An 18,190-nucleotide genomic window follows, 5' to 3' on the forward strand; every position below is an offset into this window, starting at 1 on the left:
TTTATTATATTTATTATATTTTTTTTATATAGTCAAACCTGTCTCTAACAGAACTTGTATATAGCAAAAACCTGTCATTAACAGAAAATTTCTTTAATCCCTCAATCCCTCAAAGTTTTTGCAAAAAGTAATGTAAGTTAATCTGTATATAGCAGAACCTGTCCAATGCAGAAATGGAAAGGAAAATCGGACCATATAACACAAAAATCAATATCTTTATTTGATTTAACACAAATTTAACAAGAAGTTTACAAGCCTAGTTTGTATAAATCATAAAGTCAAAAAATACACATGTATTCAAAACAGAATAGCAAAATATGACTACTGTATTACAGTAATTTTATTGGGATTTGAACAGAAGTTTTTGCATATTTTTTATTAACAGCTGTTTTTACTTAACATAAATATGTGATGCAATTATTTGTGAAATTTAACACATTATTCCTGATGTGAGATTGTATTCTTTGTTTTAAAGCTTATTGTAAACTTTTTTACATTACATTTCGTTTGAATCAAGTCTAAATATCTGCAGATAAAAAGCATGCATAATATGCCTGATGTGCATTTTAAGTTTCATAAAGGATATCACGCTATACAAACGGTAAAAAATACTCTTACTGAGTACGGGGAAGATGCTTCTAAACTATAAATGTGTCAAATGTGGTTTTGAAAGTTTCATTCAGGAATTTTGAACTAAAGGATACAAAACGTACGGGCCCCCAAAAGCTACTGAAGAGAAATTGCGAAAATAAATTGTTAAAGATTGATGAATAACAATTCGTGAATTTGCAACAAATCTTAGTGTGTCACAGACACGTATTGTTGAAACATTACATCCACTTAAAATGGTTGTAAAATGTCTGATGATTGTGTTCTGCACACAGTTTGTTTTTTTTTCACTTATGAATAAAACAAACTGAATTGAGTATAATTTTGTTGGACAAAGATAGCAGCTGTAAGGTTTTATCTTACTTTTAAATTGGTAACTCATTTTTATCTTAGAGAACTTTCTGTGGATGAATGAAAAAATTAAAGTTAAAATAAAAATATTTGGTGTTAATTGAAAATTTGTTCTAGCGGGTGGTGATTGTTTGGACGAGTACTGAGGTACCACTGTATTTGATTAATGTGAGTTTGATATATATGCAGTAAAATCGAGAAATTTATTAATTGCATTAATCAAGGTATACCTTTAGTAGGTAACATGTATATAGCAGAAACCTGTCTACTACAGAAGAGTTGTTTGGTTCCTTGGAGTTCCATAATCACTGTATTTATATATAAATATTTTATTTATATTTGTTTATTATATTTATTATGTTTTATTATATTTGTTTATATATTCAATTTATCAATGTTCTAATACATTATCTAAAGATTTTAAGGCAGCGTTTAAAGAATTGGTACCTTAAACAGTAGATTATAAATGTTGTCTTTTATATTTTAATTTAAAATTTTAAATGAATCAAATTTTGAAACTAAGCCATAATTACGTTTATAATCAATGTTTTATAATCATTTTATTAATTTAATTATCTAATGACATTTTTAGAAATTTAGTTTTGTTTTATATTTACAATATTTACACTAGATCTTCGGAAAATAGATGTCGATTGCCTGACACTTGGTCAATATATGCAACCTACCAAAAGACATTTGAAGGTATGAAAAAATGTACATTTCTTAGAAATAATTAAAACAAGTTAAATATCTTTGTTAACTACAAAGATATTTAACTTGTTTTTATTAATGTATAAAAAGAATAAATAACTATTTTTTCAAAATAATTAATTTTTCATTTATTTTTATTTTTTCACAAAAATTATTAATTGCCATAATTATTTATGAATTCTCGGCTTGTTATTTTATTGGAATATTTAATATGAGAATTATTTTTAATAATAGATAAAATTGTAGATAGAATTTAATGTTCTATATCAATGATTTTCAACTCCAAAATTCCAAAATTAATCAGAGACATGAACTGTTTTATATATATATATACACACTAAATCTTATGATCCTTTGGAGAACAATAAAACAGTATAAGCATATTATCACACTTGAGAGTCATTATAGTAACTTTTTAAATTGTAATCTACATTATTTTTGCAATAAATATTTAGAATTAGTAGTTAAATTTAAATTTTTATAAAATTTTGTATCAAATAAGCTAACATACTTATGTACAGTACATACTTACATATTTATATTAAAACCTCAATAATTTTGACAATAAAAGTAAAAAGCTAATAAGTTATCATATTAGACTATATTTTAGTCAAATGAATAATAATCATAATCTATTTTATAATTTTTTTGTTACTGTTATCTTTTAAGACTATAACATCTTTTAGTGATCATCATACATGGACATCAATTTTCAGATTTTAGTTCTTATTTAACATTAAAATATAATACTTAAATACTTACAATTTAATCTTTTCTCTTATATATTTATGTACTGTACATTAAATTATAATAGTATTAAAATAATAAAGAAATTATGTACATATATTAAGATTAAGTAAATATTATTTTTCTATTTCTTTTTACATTTATTCCTATTTTTACAAAATTAAAATAGCTATAGATTTTAGTGTTAAATAATGAAAGCAACCTTGAAAAAATTCTTCTGATATTAAAATAGCATAAATTCCAGAAGTAAATTAGAATAAGAGCATTAAACAATTAGGTAACACATGTAGAATGCATTTCCGAAAATAAAACTTGCAACAGATTGTAAAACAATAAACATTATTCTTGTATATTCATTTCTCTTTAATCCAAAACTTGTTTGGTAGACTATCTCACAGCATTATTTTATAATAAACATTATCTTATCATGCATATTCTATTAAGTTTTTTTATAAAACAAAAAAAAATTAAAAAATAACAGGGATTATTTATCAATTTCAAAAACTAATTGTAAGAATTAATAGAAATGCCAAAAATTCATTCACCAAGATATGAAAATGAAACAGTACGTGACATAATGCAATAAGCATCTAGTTTCTTATCGCTTGAACGATAATAATACTTTGCTTTTCTATAAATAAAGAAGCAAAAACTAATAAACTATTTTTAGACAGTTGAATACTCTCTCTGAAAAACAAAATATTTCAGATTTGAGAAAAATAATTTTAACAACTTGTCTTATTGTTTTTAGAATATTGTCATATTAGAGATTGCAGTTAAAAGTATTTCAAATGTAAGAAAAAATAATATAAAAATTCCTTAAAATCATGATCAAATTATTGACAATATAAAAAATATATACAGTGTTGAATTTGCAATTTAATATGATTAATTTATCACTTATTTTGTTGAAAATTTTATTAAATTGCTTTTGTTTTAATTTGTGGATTTTGTATTTTGTAAATAAATTCAAAAATTATTTCAGGTTGTTGAATATATAACACCAGAGAAATTTAAATATTGGGAAGAAGTGGGAAATGCTATGGGTTTTGTTTATACTGCAAGTGGACCATTAGTCAGGTCATCATACAAAGCAGGTTTGTTAATGTTTTAAAACATTTTTATTTAGTAAGTTTAAGACAAAATTTTTAATTAATACAATTTATATTAATGTAAGTTGATAATTTTTAATCATAACTATTTCTGACTTTAAGTAGAATCTTATTTAATACTAGCAGACCTAGCCGTGCGTTTCTGTGGCTCAAAATGTATCTATTATAAATGTATAACACTCCCCCGTGGGGGGAATTTCAAAAAATCTCTTCTTAGTGTACATTCTCTTGACGTACCCTATTAAAATGCAATCAAAAATGCAAAAACCGCATTTAAAATAGTATAATAGAATAAAGGCTTGGCTTCTATTATTAGTATAATAGAAGCCAAGTTCTTCACGGTAAGCCTTAATCCTGTCCCTCTCCCCATGAGGAATATCGAAAAATCCCTCTTTAGTGTATATTCTGTTACTCTATTAAAATGCAAAAAACCTCATCTAAAATAGTATAATAGAAGCCGAGTTCTTCACGGTAAGCCTTAATCCTGTCCCTCTCCCCCGCGGGGGGGAATTTCGACATCTGTATTATATAAAAACACGCCCGTATTCAAATGCAACATTGTGTGAAAATTTCAAAGGAATTGGTGAAGAACTTTTGGAGATTAGCTTTTGGGAACAAACTAGGGTTTCTCAAATGAGATCCCGGAATCCCGGTTGTTTTTTTAACCCAGGAAATTTTTTTATTCCGGGAAATCCCGCAAATTTCTTAAAAATTCACTTTTTTTCTTATTTTGTGTTAAAATTCAGGAAATTTTGCAAATAGAAAGCATAATTAACTCATAAACTGTCAGAATAAATTTGTATTTATTAATTTTAAACCTATTTATTAGTTTTTTAAGTTTTTTCCTCGTTATGGCATGTTACAAATGGTCAATAATCAAGGCGTAGCTTATTTGTGGCAGGACTCTGAAAATTCTTTACCAGTAATATCTGGAATAATTGTGCTTATGCTGTCTTAATTTTTAACCATGCCCAGTAGCTTCAATACCTGCATTATGCCAGATTGTGCAAATTGGCAAGGATGCAAACGAGTATGAAGTTTTTCTTCATAAACCTGATTATTAAAGACAAACGAACTGTCGAATTATCGGGCTACAAGCTTAATACCGTTAAAGCAGCCAAGGTAGACAAATCAAGAATACTAGAGAGCAAAAAAAGTACTACAATCTCGAAAACGAACTAGAAATCTTCCAGGCTACAGGTGAAAAAATGCATAACATCTATTTTCTCTTAAATGCATTAAACACGATTCCAATCACATCAATTGAATCGGAAAGAGCATTCTTGGTAGCAAGACTTTTCATTACTAAAATAAGAATTAGATTGAGTGATCGGAGTATTGACCATCTTTGCTTTTTAAAATCTTAAACGAAAATTACCTTCTAAGTTAGAAGTTTGATCTAAATTCATTTTTTCTTTAAATTTTCAACTCAATTCAAAGTCTTTTTTTTTTTTTTGTTGTTGTTGTTGTTGTTGTATGCAGTTTCCAGCAAACTTTAATAAATTTTTTTCTATTGGCGAACATTTCTACGTAATTCAAAGATAATTTTTAATATATATCTTACACAGCATTATTAATGTGATTTTGGAGGTTGTAGAACGTATTAGATTACTTTAAAAAATGAAAAATAATTATATCATTTGATTTCAAGCTATTTTGTATATCTTAAAAATAATTAATTCTATCTTGGGATCCCGGGAAACAGTTCACTTTTATCTTGGAATCCTGGGACAAGCAAAAGACCGGGAAACGAGAAACCCTAGAACAAACGAACATTACATTTTTATTTATATAGATGAATATTAAAACATTTTGGTTAAAATCAATAAAGAAATACCATAATATGCTGTACAGGCAGGGTATACCAAATATACTAGTCATGAAAAGTCTTGAAATCATAAAATTATCATGAATATCACAAAAAACTTTTCACCAGAATATTTTTTTTTGTTTCTGAAAAGAAATAATTATTTACATCATATCAGTAACTAATAATGAATGTCTTTGTGTCTAATTATTATTGCCTTATTGTCCTTATTTCAATACTTATTATATTTGTCAACTTGGACATAAGCATTTTACATTGTATAAATTAATTTTAGTAATTTTATTGATTTTAAGGTTTTAAAATTTACTGATAATACATTTGTTATTTATAGTTAAAACTAATAACCATTGTAACCCTGCTGAAGAGGGGCATGATAGCTTGAAACACAGTTGTAAACAAAAATATGTGTACAGGAGGCTCAATAAAGAAAGTCTGTTTTCTTTGAGAACTTTTGCTCAATTTTGCAATAATACTTACACCAGTTTAACAGTCCTATTAATAATTTATGTCTAAGTTGACAAATATAATAAGTCTTTGTATCTATTTCATATCCATGTATTGGGTACAAAGCTGTTTATCACTCATGAAGTCAGATAACTGGATAAAGATACTTTTTGTTGCCTTTTAATACATATATTATACATGCTGCCGTATAAGTCATTTTCCTTTAACCATAAAGTAATATCTCCAAAGTCAAAGGTTGACTTGTATGACAGATGTTAAATGCAAACCTTTACCATGGAATGGTTAAAAAGATGAATAGTGCTCATAAAAATTGTTGTGCAACTCTTGGCATAACTCCAACAGACTTGGTGCCAACAACTGGCAAAAATATTTTCAACTAAAATGCATTTGAAGTTATTTTATTTATTTAACACAGAGATTAAAGTAATAAAAATTCAGTATATATTAGCACTGTCCTATATGCTGTTTCCAAAAGCTAGTGTAATGACTATACTACAGTGCTAAACAAAAGTGTCTTACAGTGTTCTGTCATATACTGTATATATTGATATTGTCATGATCTTATGTTTGTAAACTATTAGTATTTTATTGGTGGCACTAATTTTTCAGTGTTTACCAGTAGACTTGATGTGCAATAGAATTCTTGCTCTAATAACTTACTGTGCTTCACTAGAAAGTTTCAGTAAATTATCTTGGAGAAATTCAGTAAATTCCTTGTGAGTAACAGAATTTATCTATCAGAATCTCATAGCAAATTTCAATAAGCCTTGTAATATACTGTATATATATATTGTATACAGTATATTATAAGGCTTATTAAAATGTTGAAAGATATGTTTTATATGTCTATGAAAGTGCTGTGGCTTTATTATATCCAATTACCATACACTATTATTTATGCTATTCATATTTCAATTCTAGATTATCAGTATACTGGATACTGACTAATACAGTGTTTATAGAGCTATTAGGATTAAATTGGAATGTTAAGCTGAAAATCTTGAAGTCAAGTTATACACTGTCTTATATGGTACATTGAAAGTCCTGTGGAATTTTAATGTATTTGTATAGGCTAATTTGTATTAATTTGTATTAATTTGCATTAATCTTCATTTAACATTCATATTTCAGAAATACAATCTTCAAATAAATCACAATTGTATAATCAAAAAATATTGCCAGACTTTAATTAGACTATAATATGGCTAATTAATTATAAAGATGTTATTTAGTTTAAATTACATAGTTAAGTTGCTATCTTGTATTAAAATTAATAATTAGAAATAAATAAATTAATTAATTCATAATATTCTGAAAAAAAAGATTGATTTTCAAACCCACAGCATTTTACTATGCATTACACTATGTGGACCTCCATCTGATCCTTGTTTTAGTCTAATTAATTTAGAGAATATAACTGTACTTGTAAGCAAGTGGTCCATGACTCCATATGGTTATATCTTCTAAATTATTTGGTCTGGAAGCAAAGTCAGAAAAGGTCCAGACAGTTATAATTGGCAATTGACCTGCACAATAAGCACAATAAGCATAGGATTGAATTCCACTTCAGATTGATCTTTTCTTCCAGAATATTCCAAATTAATTAATTCTAATTATTAAATTTAATACAAGATGCCTGCTTAACCCTCTACTTTTAATTCAAATAACATAATAACTTTATAATTAATTAGCTATATTATAGCCTGATTAAAATCTGGCAGTATTGTTTGACTACTACTATGTTTAGCTTGGTTTTATATGTAATTATATCACAAGTGCATTATACATAATTTTGAAAATAACTGTATATTTATAAAAATTATTTGTCTAATTTAAATGAGAATAACATATTAAAACGAAAGTAACAGAAATGTTTATGTTAATTTTTTAAAGAATTAAAGATTCAAGTATTAGCAAGGTTGAGGCCGAAGTTTTAAATGCGAAAACGTGTATGTTGGACGTTCGGCGCCTCTTTCCTGTAATCCTAGAAGTTTGACAATGGCATTTTGAATGTCGAGCATGATTCCACTGACTTTCCAAACACCATTGTCAAACTTCTAGGCTTACAGGAAAGCGAACGTCCGACGAACACGTTTTCACATCTAAAACTTCGGTCTCAACCTCACTATTAAGATACTATACATTTTCGTGTACAGTTCTTAAATATTATCACATTATCATTAGCTGTCTTAAATAAATTTAATAAAAAAACACACAAAACTAAATATGATAGATTGAGTGACTGGATAGCCAAAGTGGCTAAGGGGTCAGCTTTGATCCTGGTCCTCACTGGGATCCCAGGATCAAATCCGGGGAGCAAAAGGGGTTGGAACTAAAATCAAATCAAGCAAGAAACTCCCTAGGAATTTTTTATGGATAGTCTGAGTCTTGTTCCTTCCCACTTAGCTATCCCCAAATTCTTGTGGGCATTAAGAGGATCTTTTTTCCATGGTATGGAAAAAAGGTCTTCTTAATTCCCACAAGAATTTTTAAAAATATGGTAAGTAATATTTTATGAAAAAATTTAAAATTTGCTTAATATTCAACTATTTTGAAGTATTCTTGTTCATCTTGCATTACAATGTGGCATATAAGACCAGGAACACGCATAAAATTAAAAAAACATCAAATGAGAGAAACAGAGAATGTGCTTTCATTTCTGTTTCACTTTATATTTGAGCCAAGATATACATAAGTGTAAAATCACATTACTATCCACATATTATATTTAAAAGAATATTCTTTAAAAATATTGTTTTCTAAGTCATACAAACGTGGATATTGTTGAAAAAATTGGCAAATTGTTTAGTTTCTGATGATTTGTTTTCTTCACAAACTAGCACAATACTCATTGCCATTATTTGAATGAGAATACGCACAATGGTTATATCATACAAAATGTGGTTAAGTTAATAGCGAGGTTGAGACCTAAGTTTTAAATACAAAAACATGTATGTCGGACGTTTGGCGCCGCTTTTCTGTCAGCCTAGAAGTTTGACAATGACGTTTGGAATGTCGAGCACGATTCCATTGACTTTCCAAACGTCATTATCAAACTTCTAGGCTTACAGGAAAACAGCGCTGAACGTTCGACATACACATTTTCACGTTTAAAACTTCGGCCTCAACCTTGCTGTTATCACCAAAAAGACCAGAAGATTTGTCAGAATGTTAAAAATAAAACTTGCTCTGCTCTCCTTGGTTTTCTCTTTAGTTTTGTTGGAATTTTCAGAAAATTTTTTACATTTTCTGTTTTCATCCACATTTATTTTGTGTGTGTTCATGGCTTAAATCAGAATTATTGAAATTTCCTGTACTATTACCTTTGCCATTTTTGTAAGCTTTCTTCAGTAAAGTTGGTGCATGTTACAAGTGACTTTTCAGAAACAAAACTAAATAAATATTTATATTTTTACATTGCTTTTTAAACTCATCAATATTATCTTATCCGAAACACCAATATAATTTTACTTTTTACTTTACTATTTTAAGATGAATATTTTTAAAATTTGATATAAACAAAAGCAAATCTTGAAATAAATTGCCAAATCTTAAATAAATTTTAGTTGTATTAATTACATAAAAATTTCTAGGTTATGCTTTTTAAATTGTCAACCAAAAGTCTAGTCTGGTCTTGTTAACCTAGTCTAGAAAAGAAATTTTTTATAAGAACAAATCAGGGTCATGAAAATTGGTTTCAGGTCACGAATTTTTTTCTCACAATCCGGTAGACACACTATATAAATGGATTCTTGATATAGTGAATGATTTAACTCAGTTTGCTACATCTAGAATCCACTGATCGATATAAATGTAAGCATAATGATTTGCCAATAAAGTTAATTCTTATCAAAATATATATGAATTACATTGATTTGATAAAAATCAATAATAATATTAAGTCAATTGAATAGTCTCCCAAATAAATAATATATTTCTAAAATATAATTTATTCAATTTTCCTAAATTATGCTGTTTGTATTTTGGATTGAAAAGCTATAATGACATGAAGAATGTACGAAAGTTTCCAATACAGTAAAGATTGTAAGCGAAATGGAATAGATAATATGAATATTTAAATAGAGAAATGAATGGGTAAAAAATAACTAATTATAATGTAAATTGAAAAACTAAATTAGCTTCACTGTAGGATTAGGTTTCTTTATGACAAGCAACTTTTTGTCACGTCTTATGTAATGCTAGGAAAACAGAGAAGTAATAAATGTCTTAAAATTCACAGTGAGGTATTTTAAAATAATTCATTATTTATTTTTAATCTGTTTTTATAAAATAAAGAAAAATATATTTCTCTTTGCAGACAATACATACATAATGCGTCTTTAAACAATACGTCCTTTCTCACGCAGACGAGGGATAAGACAATTCCACGGCGGAGTCGACCTTTTATTTGAGGCTTCTCGTCTGCCTTCAAATGTAAAATAGTCCAATACTTCCCTCTAGCGGTGGCAGCACAATTAAAAAATAGTTCACAAGTTTTAAAATAAGCCAGGAAAAATATATATGCAAAGAGAAATATATTTTCTTTATTGTATTACATCATCCTGGCTTATTTTAAAAATTGTTTATTTTTATATTTAAATTGACTCATCAACCATGCCAATGTCATTATTTGTTGATCATTCAACATTTGCTTTGTCATTTGTGTCGCTTAATCTGTCTTTATTTCCTTTTCATCCTGTAAATTAAAAAAAAACTGCTTATTGTAATTATTCAAAAAGAGTTTTATGCATTGTCAATAACTAAATCGTATTTTTAGCTTCACATTATCTTGATTTGAGTAAATTTATGATAAACTGAATATCAGTTTTTCACTTAAGTGACAGTTTTTATTAATTTAAATATAAAAGAATATTAAATTAAAAGCAATAAGTGAAAAAATAAAGCTAAAAATCTATCTTGACTGATATTTCACTTGTGTTAAAACATACATTGACATTATACAGTACTTAACAATAACATTGCTAATTCATTGAATTATTTCAATTTTAAAATTTAAGATTATCAAGCAATTTATTGAAAATGGAAGAAAATATTTTTAAATGCTTAAATTATTTTGATTAGTAATACTCTTAAATGATGATGAAATTTGCCATTTTTAATTATACTACACTACAAATTATATTATTTATATTTTTATTTAATTCCTTGTTGGAAAACATATATATTTATTAGAAAATCAAATTGAAAATATTTAATTGTTAAATTAATTCTCTTTTTAATATTAATTAATTTTGGACAGAAATAAAACAACAAAAATTTTTAAACTTTTATCTTGCCTTGTGGCTCCTAAGAGGCCTTTTAATCAAGCTCATAATGGGTTTGCCAGGTCCATAGTGGGGTGGCTAGTGACGAGGACAAGACGTGACATATCCAGGATTAACCATACCCCAAAAAGTTCCTGGGATTTTAGACCTATCTGGATTTGTCACTGGGTCTCCTAGAGCAGTAGGCCGACATCTTAACCACTCCGCCATTCGTATAGCTACGTAAAAATTGTTCAAAACATAAATATTAATATAACAAAATAAGGCCAAAAATGTTTCAAAATAAATTATTTCATTGTGTCTTAAAACAAGCAGTTTTTTAAAATTAAGTTTATTAATTTACAGTGTAAGTTTAAATATTTTTATGATTAGTGTATGTACATCTAAAGAAGGAAGTTGGAACCTATTAAGAACATTTTATATATATGTGAACCAGGGCTGCCAAGAGGATAATAGGGGTCTGGGACAAAATACATATTGGAATCCTATAGCAAAGTATATTAAAGGAAGTAAACAAAACATTATTACTGGCTCCCAATTCCTTGGGACTCAAGCCATTTTTCTCCTTTTGCCCAACTCTGGTCATCTTGGTATGTGACTAAACTGAGTTTCACTTTCATCCATACTCAAATATTTTTTCTGTCTGCATCGTTGATACTATTTTAACAATACAAGTGTTTAATTACTAATATTTACAGTATATATTACTATTTAGAAGTAAAACAAAACTTCATTTATTATACAAATAATTTTTTTTCCAGGAGAGTTCTTCTTGAAGCATCTCATTCAAAGTAAAATAGATGAAAAGGAAAAGGAAAATCATTGATGGAATTTATATTCATTCTATTTATTCTTTATATTGACAAATCACAAAAGACATGTAAATAATATATAATTGTAAACTATAATTAATAATAATATTGATCAAATAAGTATAATAAAATAAAGACAAATATTTTTAATTAAAAAATGTTCATTTATTTTTCTCTAATATCCAAATATTTCATATATGTATATATATATTTTTTAATTCAAATTATATAGAATATATCACAATAAAAATCTTAGATTAATTTTAAAATAAATTAAATTTTTTTTTAATATGAAAGGCTGAATCATTACTTAAAAATATAATGATATTTTCAAGTATATGAATATTAAATACTACGAATTCAACAAAATAATTTGAAGAATCAACAGGATAAGATATTCAAGCAAAAATTGATTGATACACCAATAATTAAACTAAATGTTTTATAATATTAATCACATACGCCTTGTGTTTGCCAATACACTTACTATGAATGCTTTATGGGATCTGTATGACCCATCGTGACTTCGAATACTGTATTTTTAAGTCGTGGTACTTCTGTAATTATAAATATTATACGATAGAACTTTTCTGTGTAGCCTATAGAGTAAAATCTATAAAAAGACCACACTATTCGAAGACAGGATGGCCGTAATATTCTTGCTAATTGTCCGTCAAATTTTGACTTTCTCCTAGGGTCTGAACTCCTTCCTTTACGATGGGCAGTGGAGCATTTAGAAATATGGTTTTATTCCCATAAATATTAGTTCCGAGTGGCCTAATATTTATGGGAAAGATCTAATTAACCAATAGCCTAATACAAGTTTTGAGTCCACTAACATGACATTACGTTAATAGACTCAAAACTGTTGTATTGTCAATCTAAACTTAACAATTTAAATTCGTGGTCTAGGTGCTCATTTTTGTGGATGTGATCGTGACGTAACTCATTTCGAAGTATAATTAATTGGCGTTACAATGATAAAATATAGAATATTGAAGTGGAAAAGGATGAGAAATGAATGTAAAATGGATAGTTAAGAAACGTAGATTTTATAGGGAACCTGCTCAATTTACGTGTACGTCTTTTATCGTTAGTTCCTATTGTTACATCTCATAATTTCGTATTCTAAGGCACAATAATGGAGGAAGTGTGCCGTGGCCCGGTGAAAAATTATTTATAGAGCACTACAAAGTTTATATTTTCTGAGATATCGAATGATATCACATGGTAGAAAAGTATTTGCTTTAAAATAAAATCTCATAACAAATGACACCGCATACAATTTAACTCTTACCTGGAAAGTTATGCAACTCTGTCAGATTTTTAATTACTTAAAGTATGTTAAATTTTTAATTTTGTATTAAATAAAAAATTGGTTAAGCAGACATTTAAAAAAATACATTAGATACTTAACTCATCAATTCTGGTAGAGGTAGACTCGGATTAAGAGAGAAAATAGCCCTATTAAAGTATGCCCTCCACTCGCTCTACAACCGAATTTTATTTATTGGACACGACTCTATTGTTAAAGGAAAAGTATGATGTACAGGGGCAATCCACTACTAATTTAAGGTGGAGAGCATATATTTTAAATTAAATAGATTAAAAAATATGATTAAAAATTGCAGCCCGGCATTGTGACCAGCTCTTTTTTTCTTTTATTTTTCTTTTTAGAAATTGCCATTTCGCGGATCACCTGTGCAAATATACTGTACTTTAGTTAATTAATCCGACTCTGCCTAATGGACAAAGACTAAACATTCTTAATATGGAGTCGTTCTATATACGAACTGGTTTACAGATCATCTACATGTCTGAATACGTTGTCAATGACAGTTTCCTACTATTTCCTTCTATTATTTAAAAATAGATGATGAATCGTCTTCTATTTTTGTGGTAAATAAGAAAATTTCTATAGATTATTCACAATTTTCTTATCTTTGAAGTATAAAAAGGTCAGAAAGTGCATCGAAGATTCTTAGAAACAATATATATATTTAAGTATTAAAACATTTAAAATTAAGAATTTGAGGTTTTATATTATGTGTATTTTCTATTATTATTATTTTACTTAATTGCCAACTCTATTCATTTTATTTGTCTATCGTAATTATCAATTATTGTCTCATTAAATAGGTTTTAGAACAGTAGAAAGAAATCGATATCGAGAGAAATTATTGAAGGAGAAATGTTCAATAGCAGAATTTCTAACAGAATTGAACAATTTTCTATAATAGATAACTTGTTAATTCTGTTTATTTCGCTCTATAAATTTTTTCCGTAGCATGTGACGTGCGAAATTTTCCTGTAAATAATTTACACAAACTTTCCTGATATAACAAATGTTACCTGTCACATTTTTTTCTATAGAATAGTCAGTCTCACAGACAGAAAAGAAATGTCTACTAAAATTGTATACAAGTATTAATATCAATTAATAATAACTTTCAAATGTGGAAATATCGCGTCTCTTCAATGGAAAATTTCGAAAATTAGGCTATTACACTGTACAGGCCACGAGTTTCACAATAGTTCAATATTAAAATTCTATTATTAAATGTAAGTGTATTTTAATTATTCTTTAATTTTTATTGTAGAAGTAAAAAAGTTATCCAAAATGACTTTGTAAGTTAATCGATTGTCCATCACATCGTTCCGTTTGCAGAATAAATAATAGACCTACACTTAACGATTATCCGATAGAAACTGTCGCAGATGACATTTAGCCTGTTGAAATGTCATTTGCAATCACGCATTTCTAAGATCGTACGTTAAATAAATCATTGTTTAAATGAGAAAAGAGGATTATATACTTGGATAATGTTAAATTGATCCAACCATTCCACTTTTGTTCCCAGTAAGTGTAATTATTCATCGTGTAATTTATTTCGTGCGGGTCCAGATAGAGGCGAGCCGGCGCAGCCATTTGATTCCACTGTTAAAATGTAGTTTTATTGCATAAAACACACGGTAGGAAAGTAATGTGATATTTTCCTCAAAATTATTCTTTTCTTTATATCAATAAAGTCCAACTATCCTTCCAAAATCATTCTTTTTTCTTTTTCTCGTCTGTTTGGGTAACACATGCTTCACAGTTTGCATTTTAAACAGGAAAGCTTCCTTTGCCGGTTTTGTATGCTGTCAGAAAGTAAATATCCCTGTCACAACTACCTCGTATTTTTTATAGGTTCGAAAGTAAATGAAGTTGTAGCAGTTACGCGCTTTACTCGTATAGCCAAAGGCTACAAAATGGCGAATGTTGTTTGTACGTGTCAATACAAATCCGTTCGCAGTTAAGAAAATCCGAATACGTATATTACGTAAAGAATTCATATTTATAACCTTTAACTAAGTGTTATTTTACATTATTAGCATGATCGAAGCAAAGCGCTGGACTGGAATCCAGATCATAGAATCCAGAATTTACTAGTGTTGTTCTCCTTTTACTTTGGGGTGCCAGGGGCTCTTGTCTCCATCTGGATGAGCCACTGACTGTTAGTAGTCAATTGGTCGTGAGTTAGCGCCTTGTCACGTAGAGTTTTCCGGGTTTTCTTCACATTTTAAACACTTAAATAGGAGCCAATTTCCCGTAGAAAGTCCTCCCGACAGGATCTCCTCAGCAGATCGCCAGTGTTAGCACACACAATTAATCTAAATATCGAACATGGTATTTCTTATACAAAACCTTATAAATTGCAATAAGTTCATTTACAACTTTGCAATTTATAATGCACGTTTCTTTCATAATCGAATTATAGGAGCCACGGAGCGGGATCACGGGTCAAACGCGTTTATCAATCACTGGGTCATCATTGAAAAAACAGGCATGCGTGACGTCAAGAAACGTGCAAAAAAAGACGAAACAAAACACATCACTCATCAACGTTTGAAGTAACGGTAAACAAAGCTTGTTTTCGTGTAATGTTCTTAATTCTTTTATCTTTTATAGAATTTATTACAGCTAAAAAAACCCATCGTTTTAATACTAATCGAGGCATCGAATAGTTCATACTTGAACATAATAATTAGAAAAAATAATAAAAATCGCTCTCCGTATTCTCTTCTCGTTAACATCCTGTTGTTGCGAAATTGCATTGACTCATCGCCAGTTAATATGCAATTTTATTTTTACCGTATGATTTACTGTTTTTCGTTTGATTTACTGTTTGAGACTCTCGAAAGACCAGCTATGGAAAGGACAGCCGGTATTAATAACCTTCTGCAGTGTTACGGGAACGAAACGATTAAGATAAACAAGGTCGTATGTGACCATGAAATGGTTATCGGACTAAGATAATGATTTGCACGATAAGCTTTTTCCGAATTAATTAAAAATTCGAGTCTGGGTTCATCCTAATTTAATTTCGAGAATGAATTTTGTATTCTTGCCACTGTTTAGATGCAAATCGATAAAGATCGTCGTAAAGACATCGAATAAGACTCGACGGTGTGTAATTATGATCGGTGAAGACACGACGTCTTAATTTAAACATTTCCAAACATCGTTCATCTTCGTTTGCTTCGTCTTTCTGTCAAGGTTGCTTTAGGTCGCCATTCCGGTCCATCTACTAATTCTATCGAGTGTTTTTCTCGCGTAGGAGTATTAACATATTCTTCTCATCGATCGCCGAATCGTATTTTTTAATCTTTTTTGTTTATTTCGGTCAATCGGCCTTCTTTTATACTCAAATATAAACTCGATCACGGAAGCAGAAGCAGAATTTTCTACACTAGAAAGCCTAAAAGAAAGGGAGAATACACTTACAAAATTTAATTTACAGATAACTCGATTAAAAGGAATTTTAACTTTTATCTTTTTACACAGTACACAATTCTAGTTTTAATAATGCAATACGTTTAATTGTTTCGATCCTTTCGTCCTTTTATTTGATCTTTTAGTTGTTAACTAAAAGAACAAATAAAAGGATGAAAGGGTACAACGATACGGTTTCAAATTGGCAAAAAGACATTTAATTGTATAAATTAGTAATTAAACCGCGTATCGATTTAATTATAATTAGTATAATTTTTAAATAATTCTTGTTTATACGTCTTTGTGAAACGTTAATGGTGATTAAAGTAAAAAGGCACATTTTACCAATTATTTATTGTTGGTTTCTTGACGCAATCTTCTTAGAAAGAAGAACTCGTTTGCGAAAACGGAAAATTCACTTGGTATTTTTGTGAATTATATTATTAAATAATTCAATGGTAGAAATTAAAATCGATTAAATTCTTGGCGTAAATATTTAATATCGCTACGTCGTATCCGGTTTTTTGTTTTGTAACCGTCGAATGTTTTTCAATGCGATAAAACAAAAATAGAGATGCGACGTGTGTACTTGTGTAGAAAGGACACATCGTTAATCCTTATTTAACTTATTTTCCTTCTGTTTATCGTTTAATTCGTTTACCGTCGCTAGCGTAATTTCTATATTTAATTACAAATTTTACTAATAAGTTACGCACTTAACCCAGATACTAGCCTTACAAATTAATAGTTTATCATTGATGTAGGTTGTCGCGAGTTTATTAGGAAATTTTACGCGTATATCATTAATTTATATCGACAGAAATTTATAAATTAAAAAACTTAACTTAATTTTAAACGATAATAGATGAAATCTAGTTTAGCCTAATTATATGTAATATTAACAGTACGAGCCGAAAATTTGATGATGGTCGAGAAAACTTAGCAATGTAAAAATGTATGGTTTTAGAATTACCGTAAAAGTTGTTTAAAGTGTTTATCTTTATTTTTTTAACCGTACGAAATGCGAAATCTTTCGTAACAGTAAGGTAAGTGTGAGATAGACGATACTCGGGGCTATGATCTCGCAACAGGCTTTGATGGATGGATGCACTAGAAAGGTATTGTACGTCACAACTACGCTCGTGCAATACTCTGTTACGTTTCGCCTGCCGTTTATTCATTCTTATTTTCCTAATTTTCCCGCTACTAGATGATAAGGAGGGACGTTCTTACATCCTAAATGTCCGGCAAACGGGTAAGACTGTCGTTTAAGTGATATTCGTGATGTTACAAAATGGAAAATAAATTGTAAAAACTTTCCTTATTTTAAATATGTTTTCTACTAAATTAATTAATTAAAATGTTATTATTGTGTATATAAATTTAGCCATCTCGAGAGAGAATTTTTTTTAATAGCCAAATTTATTTTTTAAAAAAATTCTAACGGATTAGAATATTTTATATTTCGTTATTATTATTATTATTAATTTTTAAATAGAAATTATTCGAAAATC

The 18,190-nt window shown here is 28.4% G+C and overlaps 1 protein-coding gene across 2 annotated transcripts in view; it reads left to right on the forward strand.

The window, feature by feature from the left end:
- Las (lipoyl synthase, mitochondrial) overlaps positions 1-12,072 on the forward strand; it is a 30,905-nt gene extending 18,833 nt beyond the window's left edge. For both annotated transcript variants that reach the window (XM_067267019.1, XM_067267027.1), the window contains 3 exons: positions 1,592-1,662; positions 3,404-3,515; positions 11,870-12,072. In XM_067267019.1, the coding sequence (XP_067123120.1) occupies positions 1,592-1,662; positions 3,404-3,515; positions 11,870-11,934 (248 nt within the window). In that variant the 3' untranslated portion in view covers positions 11,935-12,072. The remainder of the gene's footprint in view (positions 1-1,591; positions 1,663-3,403; positions 3,516-11,869) is intronic.
- Positions 12,073-18,190: the final 6,118 nt, after the last annotated feature.

Source organism: Centruroides vittatus, unplaced genomic scaffold, assembly GCF_030686945.1.
Source record: "Centruroides vittatus isolate TY-2023 unplaced genomic scaffold, ASM3068694v2 contig_1057, whole genome shotgun sequence".
Taxonomy (NCBI): domain Eukaryota; kingdom Metazoa; phylum Arthropoda; class Arachnida; order Scorpiones; family Buthidae; genus Centruroides; species Centruroides vittatus.